This window comes from Ambystoma mexicanum, chromosome 6q (genome assembly GCF_040938575.1).
Source record: "Ambystoma mexicanum isolate Mex_15411 chromosome 6q, UKY_AmexF1_1, whole genome shotgun sequence".
NCBI lineage: Eukaryota > Metazoa > Chordata > Amphibia > Caudata > Ambystomatidae > Ambystoma > Ambystoma mexicanum.
Genome location: NC_090937.1, coordinates 1,602,291,144 through 1,602,310,177, shown reverse-complemented (window position 1 = coordinate 1,602,310,177; position 19,034 = coordinate 1,602,291,144). Strand labels below are relative to the sequence as shown.

Here is a 19,034-nt window from a genome sequence, read left to right as displayed (position 1 = left end):
ATCCATGCCAGACCCATGCTGCAGAACAATAGTTACAGGTAAGTAACTTGTTCCATCTGGCCAATCTGGGGCTCCAGGTTTGTACAATGTCCGTGGTATCTGGCTGTGCTCTATTTTTAAGCGCTCCTCTGAAGCGGTATCTTTCTTCAAGATCCCACTAGTGATACAATTCTTAAAAGGACTAGCAAATACATTTCTTCCGGTCCTCTTTTAAGGCCCGATGTGGGACCTCAACTTGGTGTTGAAATTTCTAATGTGTGCTCTGTTTGAGCTTATCCATTCCTGTCCTTTAAGGTTATTAACTTTAAAGACCATCCTTTAAGTGGCCATCACATCAGCCCGACGAGCGAGTGTCCTGCAAGCCTCCTCACACAATCTTCTAAAAGGACAAGATGGTCCTTAACGTGAAACCTACCTTATTACCTAAGATTGTATCTGAATTCCATTTAACTCAGAAAATAATTTTACCTTAATTTTATCCTCCTCCTCATCCTGGAAAGAAAGAGCGGTTACACAGCCATGCACTTAGTTTCTACATCTCCAGGATGTCTAAACTAAGACAGGATGACCGCGTTTTTTAGGTTGCACGAGCCACAAGTTGGGTATGGCAGTTTCAAAACAAACTTCATCAAGATCATTTTAGGAATATCTTAATGCTACAAATTAGCAGAAAATGATCCTCCGGAGGGTCTTAGAGCTCATTCTACTAGGGGCATGGCTACCTGCCATGCCTTACAGAGGGTTATCCCAATTAAAGATATTTGTTCGGCAGCCACATGGTCATCCGTACACACCTTTACCAAACACTATAATCTGGACTCTTCCTCAAGCCGGGAATGTTTATTTGGAAAGGAAGTGCCATATTCTGTACACACAGACCTATAAAGGAACTCCTAAATTATCATGAGTCTGAAAATTCTTACTCCCTCCAGGAATACATACGCTGCTTTGGGAGTTTATCATAAGATGAGGAATACGTGGGAGGACACAATTCATTCGAAGAACAGTTACTTACCCATGGTAACGTTCTTTCGACTGGATGTTCCTCCCACGTTGTCCTCATAGCTCTGCCCAACCTGCCTCGTAGTAGAATTTTTCCATGTGATTGCAGTCTTCGCTCTTTCAGGGGGAGCAACTGTCGGGTGTAGGGTATCCTATACACATTAAAAATGAAACTGAAGCCAACGGTTGCTGCGCACACCTTATACCATTGATGATGTCTACATCGAGACAGAGGCCTCCGAAGGACATCGAGTTGACAGGCATCGACCTGCAGCGCCCTCTGCTGGAAAACATTTCTGAAGCTGGATATGGAAATATAAGATGAGGAATACGTGAGAGCAACATCCAGTTGAAAGAATGTTACCATGGGTGGTTAGTAGGTGAGGTGGGGATGGGGAACGGTGTTTTGGGCATGATGTGGGATGGGAACTGGTGGAGTGGCCTAGGCACCTCGTAAAAAGTTGCACCAACTGAGAAATTGCCCTGGGTAGCAGGTGGAACGCGGGCAGGACACTGCCAGTTCTCGCCCATGTTTCCAACCACCAGATTGGTTGAGTGCCACTCCCTGGGTTCGAAATAAGAAATAGAACCAGTTAAGTAATACACAATTTGAGAACTAGTAGACTGAAAACACCATGCAAAACCTTACAAATAAGGTATAATATTTAAAATGGAAAAGGAGGGGCCGACTGCCCTTAAAGTCAAAGTTCCCAACTAAGGTCTTTTCAGGAGGCTAAAAATCCCTTTAGAAAATGTAAAGCAATTTAGCATGAGCCAGCAAGTAGTTTGTAAGTGTTACAAAGTACAGCGAGAATAGGAGGAAAGTTCATAATAGACCCTCTCCCAATCCAACCACCTAGAGGAGGTTTTTTTATAACGCGCCTAATACCGGAGTTGGGTTTCTAAGCGCAGATCCGGGATTCAAAACTCTGTTGCTATGAATGGTCTTGCTTCCAAGACCAGCACGTTGCCCCTGTGCTATCCTACGTTCACTTACGGGAGAGGTAGGTCCAGGACTTTGACCATGCCACCATATGTTGACAGGTTGGTGCCAAAACACCTCCTGTACTCCGATTCACTCAGTGACCACTGTTGGAGTTCTAAATTCACTGGGCCTTCAATATTTGTGCCTTCGTTCGGTTGGAGGAAGTTCAGGCACTGCTCCTCCTTCCTGATCTCCAGAAGGCCCCGGTCAATGCTTTGAGTACTGCAAGGACCGTAGCCATCTGAGCCTTGGCAAGTGTCCCTGGAACAACATGTGGACTGACATCCTCTCTTCTGGATTACCTTGCTGCAGAAGTTGCCATTCCATGTGCATACTTGAAACTTGGAGGACTTTCAGCTTCTGCTACAAGATTCCTGCTCTGTCATTTTCAGCGTTCTTGCATGAACATAAGCCTGCTCCTTTGCTCATCCATTGAAGATCAGCCTGTCGCTGCCTGTCTGTTGCAACTCCTCTTCTTTGCTCCCTGAAGGTGTCCTGAGGTCGCCTACTCTGCAGATGTCTTCATTTCGTCCCAAGAGTATTCAGCTAGAAGATGCCTGGAACCGAAATTCAAGCACATCAACTAACCAAAACCAAATCCTGCTTCCAAAAGTGACCTCTGCACCTGCAGCATCTGGGCCTCCCTCAACCGGACAAAACAATAAAAGTCGTGTCCGCAACAGAATCTAAAGCAATACAAGAGGTGATCACTGGAAGCTTTAGAATATATCTTAACCTTTGGAATTGCTCTGAGTGACCCTCCAGACCATCGTTCTTCGCCTGCCAGAACATCCCTGGTCACATCCCTTCTGCATGAGAGTACAAGCATCCCCAAATATGTCTCCGCCTTGTTGGGACCTCAGCAGTGATCTCTGGAGAAATCAAGAGTCAGGGTTTAAGTTAACATAACTATTTATGTTCCCTCTGTCCTCCATAGGGTTACATGGGTGTAAAGTTATGTCTCTCTTTCTCTTTTTCCTGACGTAGATTGCTGGTGATCTGGTCAAAAATCCCCTCCCAGGCCTATTCTAGTGTAGTGGGATTGAGATAGCTACTTACCTGAACTTTCCTTAACTTTGTAGAACTCCTGAGCCACAACCACTGGCATCGTTCAACCACATAGTAAACCTTCCTGTAAAGTATAACTTTGGAATTGATGACTTTAGGGTTCGGAACTGTTTTGGTGTTGCTGTAAAGCTTTTCTACTGCACTTTATTCATCCAACTACTTTTCTGTATTGCACTGGTTTTGAATCGTATGTTTTGTATCTTCTCCTAAGGATAAATGTATAGATGTATTTTATAGTAAATGTGTGACACTATTTGCCTAGAGGTTTCATTTCTTTGTGTATATTTCAAAGACCTAATAAATCATTGCAGGTTTTTATATATCTGGAGTTAAATGTGTTGCTCAGTGTGGACTCATTGTAGCCCTAGACCACACACTCCTTCTGAGTCTAAACCTTGTCGCTCTGCTACCTACACTGACTGGGTTTGGCTAGACTTCCATGCCTTTCCTGTTCACCATAATAGTTTGGCCTACCAAAATTCCCTCCCAGGTTTGATTTTTGTTTTGATTTTTTTTTTTTTTGATTTTCTTTTTTAAACTCCATCTTAACAGCGCTCTTCTGTGGGAAACAAGGAAACCGTTCCTGCAAGGCCACACTTTTTGGTTGCGAGCTGCAACTTCAGGGAAATGGTTCTTGTTCCATAAGCTGAGGATCTGCCCATGTTTGCCAAACATTGTTGCCAGTTTTCCTTGTCAAGTCAAGATTCCCGCTTTCACAGACTAGTCCTCCAGTTTTCTGGCGTAGGTGGAGTTACCTCACTATCCTTTACATACTGCTGTGGGACTCTTATCTAATATAAGCGATCTGTGGGAGGCAGAAATCCAATATAATAATGACTTGCTTATCTCTTGGTTATGTTCTTTCTGATGTATGTTCCTCCACAGGTTCGTCACCCTTTGAGTATAGCTTGTTTGTTTGTTTGTTTATTCATTTGTTAAGCGCACCAGACTCGTAAGTAAAAGGGCGCAACGACAAGGAAATGCACGGCTTACATAGTTACGTATACACAGGTTACAGAATTTACATATAGCAAGATGAACAATTTTTGCATGAATACTGGATATATACAATATGAACAATAGGACTGAAGCAGAGGTACATGCACTAAGGATATAAAGCTTTTATGGTTACATTTAAGCTTATATAGGCTACGATATTTGCATAAAGAAAGAATATAGCAAGATATACTGTTTTCTTAATTGCAGGATAGTGTCTTCAGGGGAGAGGGTGATGGGAGGCTAAGGATTGGTGGCAGTGATGTGTTTTATTAAATTTTTCCTGAAGAGTGGATATGGTTGGTCAGCCCTCAACTCCTGGGGCAGTGAATTCCAGTTTTTGGCAGCCTTAACAGTGAAGCCATTACCCCCGATGGTAGTAAGTTTGTATTTGGGGATATTTAGGCAATTGGTGTTCCCACTTCTAGTTGGTCTGAGAGAAGTTCTTCTCTGAAGTTTGTCTATAAGGTAACTAGGGGCAGCATTGTTCAAGGCTTTATGAGTCAAGGAGAGTGTTTTTAGAAGTATTTTATTGGATGTGGAGAGCCATTTGTGTTGACGTCTCAGGGCAGAAATGTGGGTTTTCTTGTTTATGCCAAGGGCTGCTCTTAAGGCGTTATTCTGTAGCGTTTGGAGCTTTTGAATAGTGAGCTTGTAGCTTGTACCGCTCGTCTGTTTTGCTATACCATTAACTCCAGAGTGATGGTGAAAAATGCTGAACTGACGTTGTGTGGCATTGCAGCTCTATATATACTGACCCCAGCGTCATGCCAAACCTAGGGGGTTACCCATCAGGGCCATATGGAGCGGACATGGAGCATGCAGCGCCTCCTGGTGGTGAAAAGGTTTCTGAAGGCAGCTGACGATGGAGATAGAATATCATTGATGAGTCTGTCTGGGAGGCCCATCGATCAGTAAGCAAGGACGTAGTTTATTCATAGGTTTCCCAAATCACCTTGTAGAATGTTCTGTGCTGTGACGTTGCATGTCACAAAAAACACTTTGCTTGAACGCGGGACGCGGCAATGATATTTGCAGTTGGGGTTGATCCCCGTTATTATACTTCCAGTAATGATCAAGAGAAATAAAGTTGGATAAGCCCTGATTTGAGAAAGGCACCTTGCCGAAACACGTGTAATCCATAGGGCAGATCAATTAAACTTCCTTATCACACAACAGCAATTGGACTTAGTCTCCAGCATAATTATTTTCTGGCGCAGTAATAAGGTGTGACCACAGCAGCCTGGTTTCTTAATTAAACAAACGGAGTTGAGGAACTTGACGTCTCCGTTCTATGGCACACCAATGCGACAGTGCACATTTTTGCATTTAATCAGGTCGCGGGGGTTCTAAGTGATATCAACCCAAAAGTTCCTTCAAAATCTGTCACAAAAAACATGTTTCACATGCATGAGAGGTGATGGTCACTGGATTTTGTGCCACTTGTGGAACAAAGAGCTACGAGTCTCAGAATCTTCTTTCAGGTAATTGGATCTATTGACACCGTCAAAGATTACAGTTTACAGTTTCCTTAGCTAAAGTTAAGGCCATTGCATATAGGTGGCATGCTGATGCTATTTAAAAACAGCTAATGAAAACAAACATATGTCTTATGAGTTTGGAATGGCAGTGGATACATTTTGTAAACTTGAAGACAGTTTTGCTTTAATGAGGCATGCCAATATTGTTCGTTTTGTGATGATTTTAGTAAAGACATTTGATATTCATCATTCCTGAAAGTTCTAAAGTATTCAAAGACAACTTATTGATTTAAAATCACAAGCTTTTAAAAGGGTTCTAGTATATTTTATCATGCATTGTAGAAATAATTGTCTTGTATTTTTAGTTCACCCAAAGTGCCTTGGACTGTATGGCTGTGGAAGTGGGTAGACTTCGCTCCTTTTTGCAGGTGAGCAGAAACTTGTTTTTCTCTAGAACTGTTGTCGTTTGGTGTAGCAAATAATGGCATTTTAATTTTGTTTGGCTGTTTGTCTCTCTGTTGTGCTTCATATGCAATAGACTGGGCAGCAGGCATCAGACCTTGCTATCCTTCTGAAGGACCTCGAAACGTCATGTAGTGACATTTGTCAGTTCTGCAAGAAAATCCGTCGTCGAATGCCTGGAACTGATGCACCGGGAATACCAGCTGCACTTAGCTTTGGACAACAGGTTAGAGACAAGAATCTTAGACTTGCATGAAAAGAATCGATTGTGTCTCTTCATGTACCAATATATTTAACAATCTTTAAAGTAGACTACAGTGTCTTACATATCAAAGCACATTATGTTCTACCATATTTTCCAATACAATGAAAACTAGATCTTGCACACAATTTCTCCACTCTGAGCTTGCTTTCAATGTATCTGGTTTAATGAAAGCTTGCCTCATAGGAGACACTTCTGATGGATTTAGTACTCCCAAATATTCCTCATCTTTGAAATGTCATCTCGGCGAAAGACTGGTCATAAATTCTTTCACAGCCACTAGGTAGCTTCACGCGGCTCTGTGGTTGATCTGTTACAGGGTCATGCAAGCTTCTTGCTCCAGAATTGTGGGGCTTGCTGATTGGACCAGAATGTTACCTGTTTACTTTTAAACTAAAAGTAGGCTTTGTTGAGGGTATTCTTGTCATAGTTTTCCTACCCTATGTGTTCATTTACCAATGGTGCCCTTTTGTACCCACACCTTTGTTTCGTTTTGTATTGCCTTACGGATGGTTATGAGAATTTTAAGTGGAAAAGAAGAATTGGATTTCAGCGCCAAGAAAGACGTTGAGCATGACCAAGATTGAAGTGGTACTGATCTATGGTGTAGAAAACCCCTGATACAAATTCAAATCTGTGTATTTAGGGACAGGTTGTATTAGAGAACACAACACTTAATTACTGTATGTTTTGCTGTTTTGAAACCCAGTGTCAAAAATTGAGTAGTCACCAGCTTAATTATTCCAGTACTGTAACTCCCAGTTCACCTGCATCGAAAACCTGCAAGGTCTATGGCACGGGATGACACCATTCTCCAGTGTGCCCCATGCAGAATATGTAGCCTGAAAAGCAGAGGACAACAGCGCTGGACCGCATATGCTATGGGGGATTCCGACTAGTGGTTATATGAAGCGATAACTTAAGTGGAATAACTTGGAAGATTGAAAGCAATCATTGAAAAACTAGTCGCCCAGACTCCCTTAGTCAAGGGCTCCCAGATAGCAGGCCACCACCTCCAAAGAGGCTACCATGCAGCAGTCTCAAGAGCCATATCATGGTGACGAAAAGGTTCTGGTTTGGTGGGTTATTTCAAATGGCCACATTTGTAGCAAAGCAAAGTGATCGGATCACATCACTAGTTTCTAATTTGGCATAATTAAAAGCAAGAAAATTGACATTCTTTCCATCATAAAAGGCACACTCTGCACCGCAATAGCAAATTCATATAAACAGGCTGACTTCATCACCTCACTGTGCCGAGGCAGACGCATAAGAAAGATACTAATACACAAAACACACATCCAAACATGTCCCAATATCTACACACTGGGTAACGACTCCCCTAAATATGGTGCTAATGGTCAACTGGCCTTGAAACAAGCAGCTGAAAAACACCCCAGAAAGCACCATTGATATATACTTCTGGTTGTGGTTGCAAAAATGTAGCTGCACAAGAGAAACACAAACATTGAGCTTGAAGTCCCAGTCTGTCGCAATGGAATCAAATTGCCAGTTCCTGCAACACAGCCGCAGGAGTCGTCCATGGACATTTTTAGGTCCTCTCTCTATCCAGCATTTCGTAAACCTTTTGTGGTGGCCAAGACACTATGCCCATTGCCCTCTGTGTACACAGTGCTCTGCACCCTTATATGAAGATAATGAGGAAGAGTAATGTGAGGTAGAGGAACACACAGGTAATTGTGTCCTGTCTGAAGGGGATATAACCTCATAGCATGAGAAATCCAGTGGCCCACACCATTGGAAATGTGAATATGCTCATACAAGAGAGGGAATAATGGAAGAGGGGAAGAACTGTGCTCCCATAAGAGGCTAAGTAAGCCTCCAAATAAAACACCTGTGGTGAAGTGGCTATGAATGATCTCACAACAGGGAAATCTTTTGTAAATAGTGTTAGAAAAGATGTTCATTTTGCAACTTTCCCTTCAAAGATTTCTATGAAACCCCATCCTTTTTGCTGTTTTTGATCCTGTCCTGACTTTTTGAAGGGTACTTCTCTTGCCTTTTGCTAATATATTATGGGGAAACTGATGAGTCCTTGAGACTATAAATACTGGGACACTTTGTTTCCATTTTGAATTCTTGTGTTTTATATTGCACACAGCACCTTGCGGTGCAATGGGGATACATGTGTAACAACCAAGCTTTTTACACATGGATTTTTTGGTTACTTTTATATGTGCCAAAAGACAAGCTGGTGGCAGCACTTACATTTTTCCCGTTTTATCTCTGCTGTCTACATTCACGTTTATCGCATATGGCTACTAAATGTGGCTACTGCCCTAAAATGGCTGTGCCACAAGATTTCTGCTTGTTTTTTTGGATATGTAGTTTGGCCTTCTTCCTGCCCTCTCCGTGTGTTGATTTGTGCGTTGGGACCATCTAGTCCCAGCCCACATCACTGGTGCCAGAAAGTCTGCTAATGGGGCAGATTTCAAACCAGTAATTGTCCCTGAATGGACAACTACTGGCTGTTTGAATGGTGAAGATTGTTACCATTAGTGGGCTTTGACATGCTTCCAGCTTGGATTTTGGATAAGATGGGAACTTATGCAGCTATTTATCAGATCTAAGTCAGAGCCAGGAATCCCTCAAAGAAGAGCACACTGAAGACGACACCTGAAATGGCCCTGCATGCTGTGATGAATCAGAGGTAATCATCCCAAAGACCCTGGCATGTGACCTTTCTCATGTTGGATGGGAAAGTCAGACGCTTCCTGGCCCTGGGGGTGGTGTTTTGCGGAAGGATCACATGGAAGGGGACTCTGGTCAGGGGAATTGGGAGAACCCTCTAAAAAAACTTCCCTAATGATCCCACAGTCTTAATGGCCTATTGTAAAATTGTAGCCTTTGATGAAAAAAGGAACAAGAGCATTTGGGACTGAGATGAAGAAGAGAAGCTCAGTGGTGCAGAACTGTAGTATGCAGTCTAGTGGTTCTAATGACCCACAGCCGAGCGGGACCTTTGAATATTTAAAGCCCCTTCAGGTGCAGGTCATTAGAACACAGCAGCAGTGGGAGCAGCAGAATTGGAAAGATGCCGGGATCTCTGCTGTGTTTTCAGCAAGTTGCAGTGCCGATAGTCGTAGGAGTTGGGAATTAGAAGTACAGCGATTGTGCACCGGGAAGTGGTCTGGATACTGGATGTCCCGTCGGAGAGAGGAGCTCTCCCAATTTTGAGATGTGCCAGTGGCTGGCAAACACCGGAATATGCAAGGAGTGTAGCAGGCTCCCTGTTGGCACTGGGGTGTGTGACCAGAGCTGTCAAAAGCCCAAGTCCCGACACGAGAAGAAGCTGGAGCACCAGTGGGTCAGATGTAAGCGCATGGAAAGACTGATGAGTGGGCCTATGCTAGGTAATCCCAGGAGCGCTCCAATCATTGTCAACACTGATTGCAATGGTCATATGATTACAGGTTCGCATATCTCACATAGCCAACCTATCATTCCTACACGCACTGTACTTACTATAACCCACACAACCTCCGTCACCTTACATAGATCGAACATCTGCTAGTCTCATATCATACTGGCAGCTTATTAGAATGCCTGTACTGTGTGCTCTCTTATCCTCTCGCCCGTCACTTAGTTTCCTGCCTACTGCTGCCTCGTGTTTATTGCATACCTCTGACTATTGATTTTAGCTGCCTGCCTACTGCAGCTCGTGATTATTGCATACCTGTGACTATTGATCTTTGTTGCCTGCCTACTGCAGCTTCGTGATTATTGCATACCTGTGACTATTGATCCTGCTTGCCTGGCTACTACGGTTACCTGTTTATTGCACCCCTTTGATCAAATACCTTGCCCCCTGCCTATTGTGACTATAAACCTAAGTGATCAGACCTATGACACCAACCATGTACGTAGTTGCTTATACGACTATAGTCATTAACCTAGTACTCTGCACTCTCCGGTCAGTAGAAGCTAACCACACTCTAGGGCCAAACCCCTTTTTACTATGGCTCCTATTTTAACCTATGCCATTATGGCCACGCCTAGTTTAGCCAGAGTTAGGATCATACCCCGTACTGACCAGATTAGCCAACTTACTTCCTGCTACCTTTATCTCCTACACCGGCTTTGCTGAAACTAGTGAACTGCACTGATGTCAGCACCCCTTGCCCTCTGACTACCTCCCAATGTATTAATCTATTTGCTTCTAGCCCTAAACCTAATCAACCTTGCCTTACAAACCTCAGAAATCACAGATTAGGCTCCAGGTTCAATAGAACACTGCCTCCCCTTTCCACAAAGTGCCATACCTTCAAACTACAATCTCCAGACAAATTTAGCGCCTCTCTGAACTCAAACACTATCCATATATCCGTCCCTCAACTACAGCACCGTCGTCCTGACTGTCAAAAACAAGACAGTGCCTGGGATCAAAGGAGCACTAATCAATGTCAGGTCAATGGTAGCCCACGCTACTAAAAACTCTGACCTCATCACTGCCAAGCAGTTAGACTTTTTAGCCATAAAAGAACCGTGGCTCCACCCAGCAGCAGGACCCTCACTCTTCCTAGCGATACCCGAGAATTACTCTATCCTTCGATTAGATAGAGAAACTTCTAGAGGAGGAGGCATCGCCTTCATCGCCAAAACCCAACTAGGACTAAGAATTACTCAACACCCACCTTTCCCCTCAGGTGAACTTCTATCAGTAAAACTACCTCTGTCAGCTTCCCGCACTATCAATATGCACCTCCATTTACAGACCAGCTGTCCCCATTTCCACGTTTGAGGAAGACATTAATGCCCTCCTCACCACTAACATTTTAAATCTGGCTCACAAAGTATAATATTGGGAGACTTCAACCTTGGTCTAAACGACCCTAATGATGCCAATGCCACTACCCTTGCTAATATTATCTCAGAGTCAGGCATCGCCTTAAGAAGCAATGATTCCTCTCCTATTAAAGCGTGAACTTAGATTGGATTGCTGAGCTCAGTTGTTTGACCTCTAACATCTACCGAACCTTGTGCTTGGACCGATCACTATCCTATCTCCTCTATCCAAGATAACGTACAACTTAACTCTGCCACCCAAATGGCACCACCATCCTTAACTAGAAAAAAGAGGAATATTACTGTTAATAACCTTCTCCCGCTTCTCCACCCTATTAGACATGGGGGTAAAATAGCCCTACTCCGGGAGACTCGCTTAACTGGGGTTGCCAATGAAGCCAATGCCAAATCCTGGTGGCCCTCTAGATTGTATACCTCTTTTTCCTTGTTTTCACAGGGCATTATTATCCTCATGCATCAGTCCCTGAACAGGACCCTTAGGGTCGGTATGTCAGTCTCTGCCATTGTTGCACATATGCAGTTGACTATAGTTAAATTGTTGATCCTGCATTTTATAAGTTCATGATCGACAAATGCCTCATTTATTTGCACACACTCCTTCTTTGGTCTATGGAATTTAATGCGATTTTAGATAGTTCTCTGGATAGTGTTCTCAGCCCAATATTACATCTGTCACTAGCTTCATGGGCGATAAAAGGGGGGGAGCTAGGATTACTTGATGTATGGAGAACACCATCTTGTGGACAGGGAGTTCATGTTATTAATCTGTTGATGATATGTGGTCACGTATTGATCATATTTTAGCTGGTACTGGGATGTTGCACGTGACTTAAGAATGCGCCCTTCTTCCCAAGACACTTTCCATTCATTCCCCTGTATTGTGGAGATTTGGATAACATGGTGGCTCCATTGTGAGGTCCTTCTGGCATTTTAAAGCGCGAGCGCTGCAGGATATACTATTTTGTGGAGACATTTTTAGAGGCTGTCACTTAGTTTTTTGAGGTTAATGTTGGATCAGTGCCTATTAGGTAAGATTTTCACAGAACTGGTAAATCCTTCGGACTGGTTCAGCCCCAGAACATTTTGCTTTACTAGTGGGATAATTTTCCTTAATATCTCAGTGAGTAGGAACCTTTTTCCACACTTGCATAATCTTCAACTTTTTTTTTTTCCCATAACATTTTATTGGGTTTTACAGGAGAGCATTACATTGAGCATAACAGCAATAACAGAACAGCATTTGCTAGGTATGTTAAAGTGATAATGTCTCTCGGGGAGATCGGTGGGAGGGGGACCAGGTTGGTGGTTTGAGCATTACTGTCCATGGCCCACTCTATCCTCAGTCGCTGAGTGGGTTACGGTGTGATGGCTTGCTATGGCGTGAGGCTGTGGTTCAGTAAAGCGGGCTGCTTTGGAGCCATCTGGTTAATGGAGGCCTTCTGGTGAGAGCCGGAAATTTGGCAGCGTAGTCCATAAATGGATCCCATATGTTTAGGGTCCTGTTCAGAGAGCCTGTTCGGATTGCAGTGATCTTCTCGGCAACCGCTATGTCCCAAAATTTCACCCACCAAAGTGCCATGGAGGGTCCTTCTTTATTTTTCCACACCCGGGCCATTGCAATTTGTGCTGCTAGAAGTAGGTGCGTGCATAGCCGGGGGATTTGGCCTGAGATTGCAAATGCGCCGTCACCTGTATCGGCCAGCAGAATGATTCCGGGATCCCATGGGAAGGAGTGACCCGAAATTTCCTTGATGTGTCTAATTACCTCTCTCCAGTATATTTCCGCCTTTGGGCATGTCCATACCATATGGAATAGTGAGCCGGGAGCCGGGCACCCGCTGCAGCAGGTTCCAGGAATATTCGGATTGGCCTTGTTGATTTGAGCCGGAGTTGCATAGTATCTGTAGCAGAGTTTATAGCCCCCTTCCCTGTTTGTGATGCATTGTGAACTTTTATGCAGTCTGGCCCACATTTTTCCCCAGTTTTCGACTTCCAATTTCTTTTTCCCATGTCCTTTTCCCATTCAAGCATGTATCTTTCTTTTTTAGAGGGGTCTGCCCTGTCTAGGAGTCGGTAAAGGGCCGAGGTTCTGCCTTTGCTGTTAGGGGTCGTTAGAGATAGTTCCAATGCTGTTAATTCTCTGGAGCTTTTCTCCCTGGTTACCCTGTGGGACAGCAAGTGACGGATTTGGGCATAGTGGAATCTTTCCCATTCATCCACCCCGAATTTTGTTTTGCACCTCCCAAATGAAATGGGTGCTCCTGCTTCCAGGAAATCACTAGTCTTTTGTAAGCCACCTTCCGTCCAGGGTTGGAAGCTGTGCGGCGACAAGCCTGGGGAAAATTCAGGGTTATTCCAGATGGGAGTTAGGGGGCCCAGAGATCTGCGGATGCCCCATTTTCGGGCTGCTCTCTTCCAGCAGCGAACTGTTGTTATTGTTGCCAGTAGGGGTCCGCTGTTTGCTTGTGGTTTTATGGTTGGTAGGTGTGGGAGGGCTGAGGGTGCTACCGGACACCAAGCTGCTTCGAGTTGCGTGCATTTCGGTGTCCGTCTCTTGAGCCCATGTGAATGCGTGAGACAGTTGCGCTGCTAGAGTGGATCTGGCTAGGTCGGGTACTCCCAGACCTCCCTGTGGTATCCCCCTCATCATTATTCGTTTGGCGATGCAAGGTTTCCCCCCTCCCCCTCCGTATGAATGCTTGGATTTTCTTTTGTAGGGCTGCCAGGGCTGGGCCAGGGATATGGATTGGAAGTGCTGTGCAATGGTACAGCCATCTGGGGATTAAATTCATCTTGATGGCAGTGATCCGACCGAACCAGGATATTTCCTGGGGCTTCCACCTTTTGAGATCATTTTGGAGTTCTCTAATCAATTGCGGGAAGTTGCTTGAATACAAGTGTAGTGGGTCTTTGGGGATGTGTACCCCGAGATAATCAATTGCACCTGTCGACCATGGGATCGGCATTAGGGGGCTGAGAGAGTATTTTTCTTGTCTAGAGAGGTTAACAGCTAAGGCTGCAGATTTGGACAGATTTACCGTGAACCCTGACAGGGCCCCGAATTCTGAAATCTCAAACCATAGGGCGCCCAAGGACGTTGCCAGGTATGTTGCTGTTATTAGGACATCGTCCGCATATAGCGCTATTTTATATTCATGTCCTCCCACGGATAACCCAATTATTTTAGCATTATGCCTAATTCTTGCTGCGAAAGGTTCCATAGATAGAGCAAAGATTAGTGGTGAGAGTGGACATCCCTGTCTAGTGCCCCTGGATATGTGGATTATGCCGGACCTGGTGCCATTAACCCGCAACTGTGTGGTGGGAGATTGATAGTTAGCCATTACCCATGTCATAAAATTTGGGCCAAAGCCAAAGTGCTCGAGGACTGCCCGGATATACCCCCAATCTACCAGATCAAAGGCTTTGTGTGCGTCTAAAGATATGACGGCCATTCCTACCTTCAGTTTGTGAGCGCTTTCGATGATGTTTATCGTCCTCCTGATATTATAGTGGGTTCCTCTCCCAGGGATGAATCCTGTTTGATCTTGATCAATTAGGGTTGGTAGGATCGGACCCAGGCCAGTACTTTGGCAAAAATTGTCCCATCATTATTCAGGAGTGAGATTGGACGGTAGGAGGCAGCTAGTTCGGGGTCTTTTCCCAGGTTTATGCAGCAGTACTGTGAGCGATTCTGCCATTGACCCAGTGATCGACCTTGAGGATAGGAAAGAGTTAAATAGGGCTGTCATCTGAGGAGCTAGGATTCTGGCATATTTTTTATAGAAGTTTGCGGATAAACCGTCAAGGCCCGGCGCGGCAGGTTTGAGAGTTTTAATAGCTTCCATGATTTCTTCGATGGAGATGGGCGTATCTAAGGCTTCCAACTGGGATGTGCTTCGGGAGGGTCTGGTAACGCAGATATTCTGGCAGATTGTCTAGTGCTTTGGGTTTCCCGGACATGATATATTTATGGTGATTCATCAGTTCTTCGATTTATTTTCTGCCTCAGAGTAGTGCAGTTTTCCGTCTTCCCCTCTTAGTTTAAGAATATTGTTTCGGCTGTGGATTTTTTTTACATTTTTGCACTTTGTTTGCCTTGTTCCCTTTGCTGTAATAGAACTGCTTTGTAAATGTTAAGGATTTAACTGTGCGATCGGCACAATGCATTTCAAGCGCTGTTTTAGCTTTCCTCAGGGCTCTCTCTGTTTTTCTGGAGCTGTGTGATTCAGTTTGTCCCCTAATTGCTTTCTATTCCTCTAGCTTGGCTGCCATGATATTCGAGACTCTTCTCTGTTCCGCTCCGGCACTGATTAGTGTGCCTCTGATGACTGCTTTCATGGCATCCCAGATGATGTTGATGGGTGAGTTCTCCGATGTGTTTTCCTTGAAATAGTTGGAGATTGTTTCTTCAGTTTCCGATCTGATACATTCGTCTAATAGCAATGAGTCGTTGATTTTCCAGTGTCTTTGAACTGGATGCTTTTGGCCTTAGGTGGCTAGTTTAGCAGATACTGGGGCGTGATCAGATATCATGCAGGTGTGGATTTCTGCGTTAAGACATGGGAACAAGACTCCAGATATTAGTATAAGATCTATTCTTGAGAAGCCTTTATGCACACAGTGAGTGTATGTAGTATCTTGAGGTGCCATTGAATAACCTCCATGCGTCGACAGATTTGGTTTCTCTGAGCAGTCTGTCTATTGACAGTGCTTGTGCAAAGTCTTTGTTTGTGGGGGGCAAAGTTTTATCCAATTGTGGGTTTGACATGCAATTAAAATCTCTGCTCATGATCAGGTGGCCTTCGCGAAAAGCTAGGATGGTCGGTATTAGGTTTGAGATGAAGTTGGCTTGGGATGTGTTCGGGCCATAAATTGAAACGATGGTGATAGGGAGTTCCTCGAAAAAAGGCCCTTAAGAAGGAGGTAGCGACCTTCCAGGTCTCTCCTTATGGTGTTTTTTGACAATGGGACTCTTATCACTTAGTAGAATTGCCACTCCGCTTTTCTTCTTTCCGGAGGAGGCGAAATATGCTCTTTTTTTATACCTACTGAATCTCACCCTTTGTTCGTCTTCCTGCAACAGGCGAGTTTCTTGGAGAAGTACGATGTCTCCCGATAATTGTCCCAATCTGTGTTCTACTGATTTGCGCTTTCTTGGCGAATTCAGGCCTTGGACATTCCATGTGAGGATTACTATCTCACTTGTATCAGACATTGATTTTTAGTTTTGTGTTAGGTGTGCCTCGATCCCATCCATGGGCTGATCCCCCTGTTACCCTTTCTTCCCCCCCCTCCAACTTGAACTGGTAGTAGAACCGTCGTCCTGCTGCCGCTGGGAAACTGGTGGCACCAAAGCGCTTGGCGTTGGCCAACTGGGCCGCTGAAATGGAGTATGTTGGAGCTCAAACATTGCTCTCGCACTGTTGGAAAGTTTATAATAAGTACATTTCTCTGAGGACTTCATCCTTGTAAGGAACTTGACTTATTGTGAGCAGTGTGATGCGCATCACCTTTAGATTGTTGACCTGAGAAGGGTGTTAGCCCCAGACTCGAGTGCCAGGACTCTTCGGATTTATCACTGATTGGTCATCCCGGATTGTTATCTTTCTTAGGGAGGCCCCGGAGTCTGCACCGCCTGCCGGTTTTTGACCACTCTCGTATGGAAGGTTTTCCCCGGGGGGGTGGGGTGTGTTTCGGTTCTTCTGATTCCGACTCCCTGTCCTATCTTCTGAGGCCCATGAATTTGTCTGCCTCTTTTGGTGAGTGAATTTGCTTCAGGGCTCCTTCCCACTTGAATTTTACCGAGGTCGGGAATCCCCATTGATACGGGATCTTTCTTTCGCGTAACCACTCCGTTAATGGTTGCATGATTTTCCGCTTTTGGAGGCAGCTAAGACTTGATAGAGCGAAATTGTGGATCCCTGGAAGGTGATCCGGCGCATTTGCCTCGCCTCGCGCATGATTTCTTCCTTCACTTGAAAAAAATGGATTCTGACTAGGACATCCGGGGGGAATGTAGACTCCCGTCTAGGGGAGGTTCTGTGTACCCGGTCCATCTCCAGGGGCGCGCTGTCCGGGATTGTGATTATGAATCTAAGTAGGTTCGAGGCGTAACCTTTTATTTCTGCGTCTGGAATGGAGGATGGTATCCCTCGCAGGCGAATATTATTCCTCCGAGAGCGGTTCTCTGCATCCTCCTGCTTTGCTTCTAGGAGGTTGCATCTTGCCTCTAAGGCCGTAATCCTGTCCCTGTCTTGTTCGTCTTCAAATCTTTGGTCACAGACCTCGGATTCAAGCTCAGCTGTTCGGCGTTCTACTTCTCCCACCCGCTTATCCAGGAAGTTGATTTTCTTTGTGACCCCTTCTGTGCTTTTTTGGATTTCTTTTTTCAGAGCTGACAGTGGGTCTTGTAAATCGGCTTTGGTGACCGTTTGGGAGGGGCATTGGGCTGATGCAGGTGCATTGGGCATAGGGCTGTTGGAGGGGTCTTCTGGCGGGTCCCCCTTTCTGGATCTTTCAGCAGATGAGTTAGCCATTAAGGAGACAATATCAGCCTGTTTAGATGCCTTGCCGCTTTTTGACATTTTGACACTGCTGGGTCTCTGTAGCAGGCCTTTCTGCTTGGGGTTTCTGGTTACACTCCGCCAGGGGAGTCCGCTTGGAGTACCTGCCCCGTCAAGCTCAGCCTAGGGAGCTCGACTGTCGAGAGGCGACTGTGGCTATATGTTTTGCTGCCCTTCGCTGATTATGATGGGCCTCGGCGGACCGTCTGATGGACCCCGGTGAGAGGGGGAGGTGAGGATGAGTGCCCAGTGGATGAGGCTTGAGGGTGTAACTGAGACCAAGTGGGGTGGCCCAGCAGCACCCGATGATGGTGGGGTTCGGGATCCCGTTTGGTGTAAGGCTTCAGAATATGATGGACTCAGGCGGGTTCCCCGGCCCCTCCCCACCCCTCACCTCAAGGGGCCTGGTCTGGAGTGCTTTCCAGGGGGCGCGGGGACTCCGTGCTACCCCCACGAGACTTCGGATTATCAGGCCCAGTCTGCTGCGAGCCGGAAATGCTGTGGACCAGGAATAGGCAGGCTGGTGGGGGTACTCTGCTCTTGGCGGCCTGCCGGTATGTGTACCCAGCTGGACTCCGGTTGCGCCGCCCAGAAGATGCAGGATATGGGCTGCAGCGGGATCCTCTGCCCGGAGCTGGTGTTTAGGTGGGCAGATGGGTCACAGCTGCCGGAACAACAGCCGGAGGAGAGAGGCTGAGAAGCTTCAGGCGGGAGCCCACGGTGCGCGCCTCCCACCGCTCGCAGCCCCGCCCGGGGGTACCAGCTCCAGCCAGTCCGCCTCCAGGGGGGAACGGCAGATGATCAAACCCCTGTGCAGGCCGGGGGGGAGGAGGAGCGTGGAGGTCAGGTGTAAGAACCGGGTTGGAGAGGACCCCCGGGCCGGAGATTCTCGTCGGCCCTGGAGCAGTCTCTGTCGGAGGCAGTGCAGTCCGCCGATGCCGCACCGCCTTCGCTGGATCCCCGAGCTGTACGAGACGTCGGATAGTGGTAGCAGGCGCAGGCTTCAGGGCGAGGTGCTGGGTGAGCCAGTGAGGGATGGTGAGCTGGGAGCGCTAGGCAGCTTCATCTGCTTTAGCGCGCCTGCCCCTCCCCCTCATGGAGGCACATCGCTGCGTTGTCTCGCGGCCACCATCTTAATCTCGAGCGAGTCCCGTCTGAAAGAACACACCGAAACTCGGCAAATCGGCAACGGAGCGGGGACCCGCTCGAGCGACAGCCGCAGCGCAGCTTCATACATGGAGCATTTCAGTTTCGCCTCATAACGGGGTCTGGGAGCGGCAGTGGCGGTAACGGCGCTATGGGCCATGCAGGAGCTCCTAGGAAGCCATGCCACTCGTGGCAGCTCCAAGCCACGCCCCCATCTTTAACTCTTTTTATGGGTGTCA

General features: G+C 46.0%; 1 protein-coding gene across 6 annotated transcripts in view; it reads left to right on the top strand.

Annotated features, from left to right (window-relative positions):
• The window catches only part of DCTN1 (dynactin subunit 1), a 1,327,898-nt gene that overhangs the window by 954,119 nt on the left and 354,745 nt on the right, over positions 1-19,034 (top strand). For all 6 annotated transcript variants that reach the window (XM_069632341.1, XM_069632339.1, XM_069632344.1 and 3 more), the window contains 2 exons: positions 5,898-5,960; positions 6,071-6,220. In XM_069632341.1, the coding sequence (XP_069488442.1) occupies positions 5,898-5,960; positions 6,071-6,220 (213 nt within the window). The remainder of the gene's footprint in view (positions 1-5,897; positions 5,961-6,070; positions 6,221-19,034) is intronic.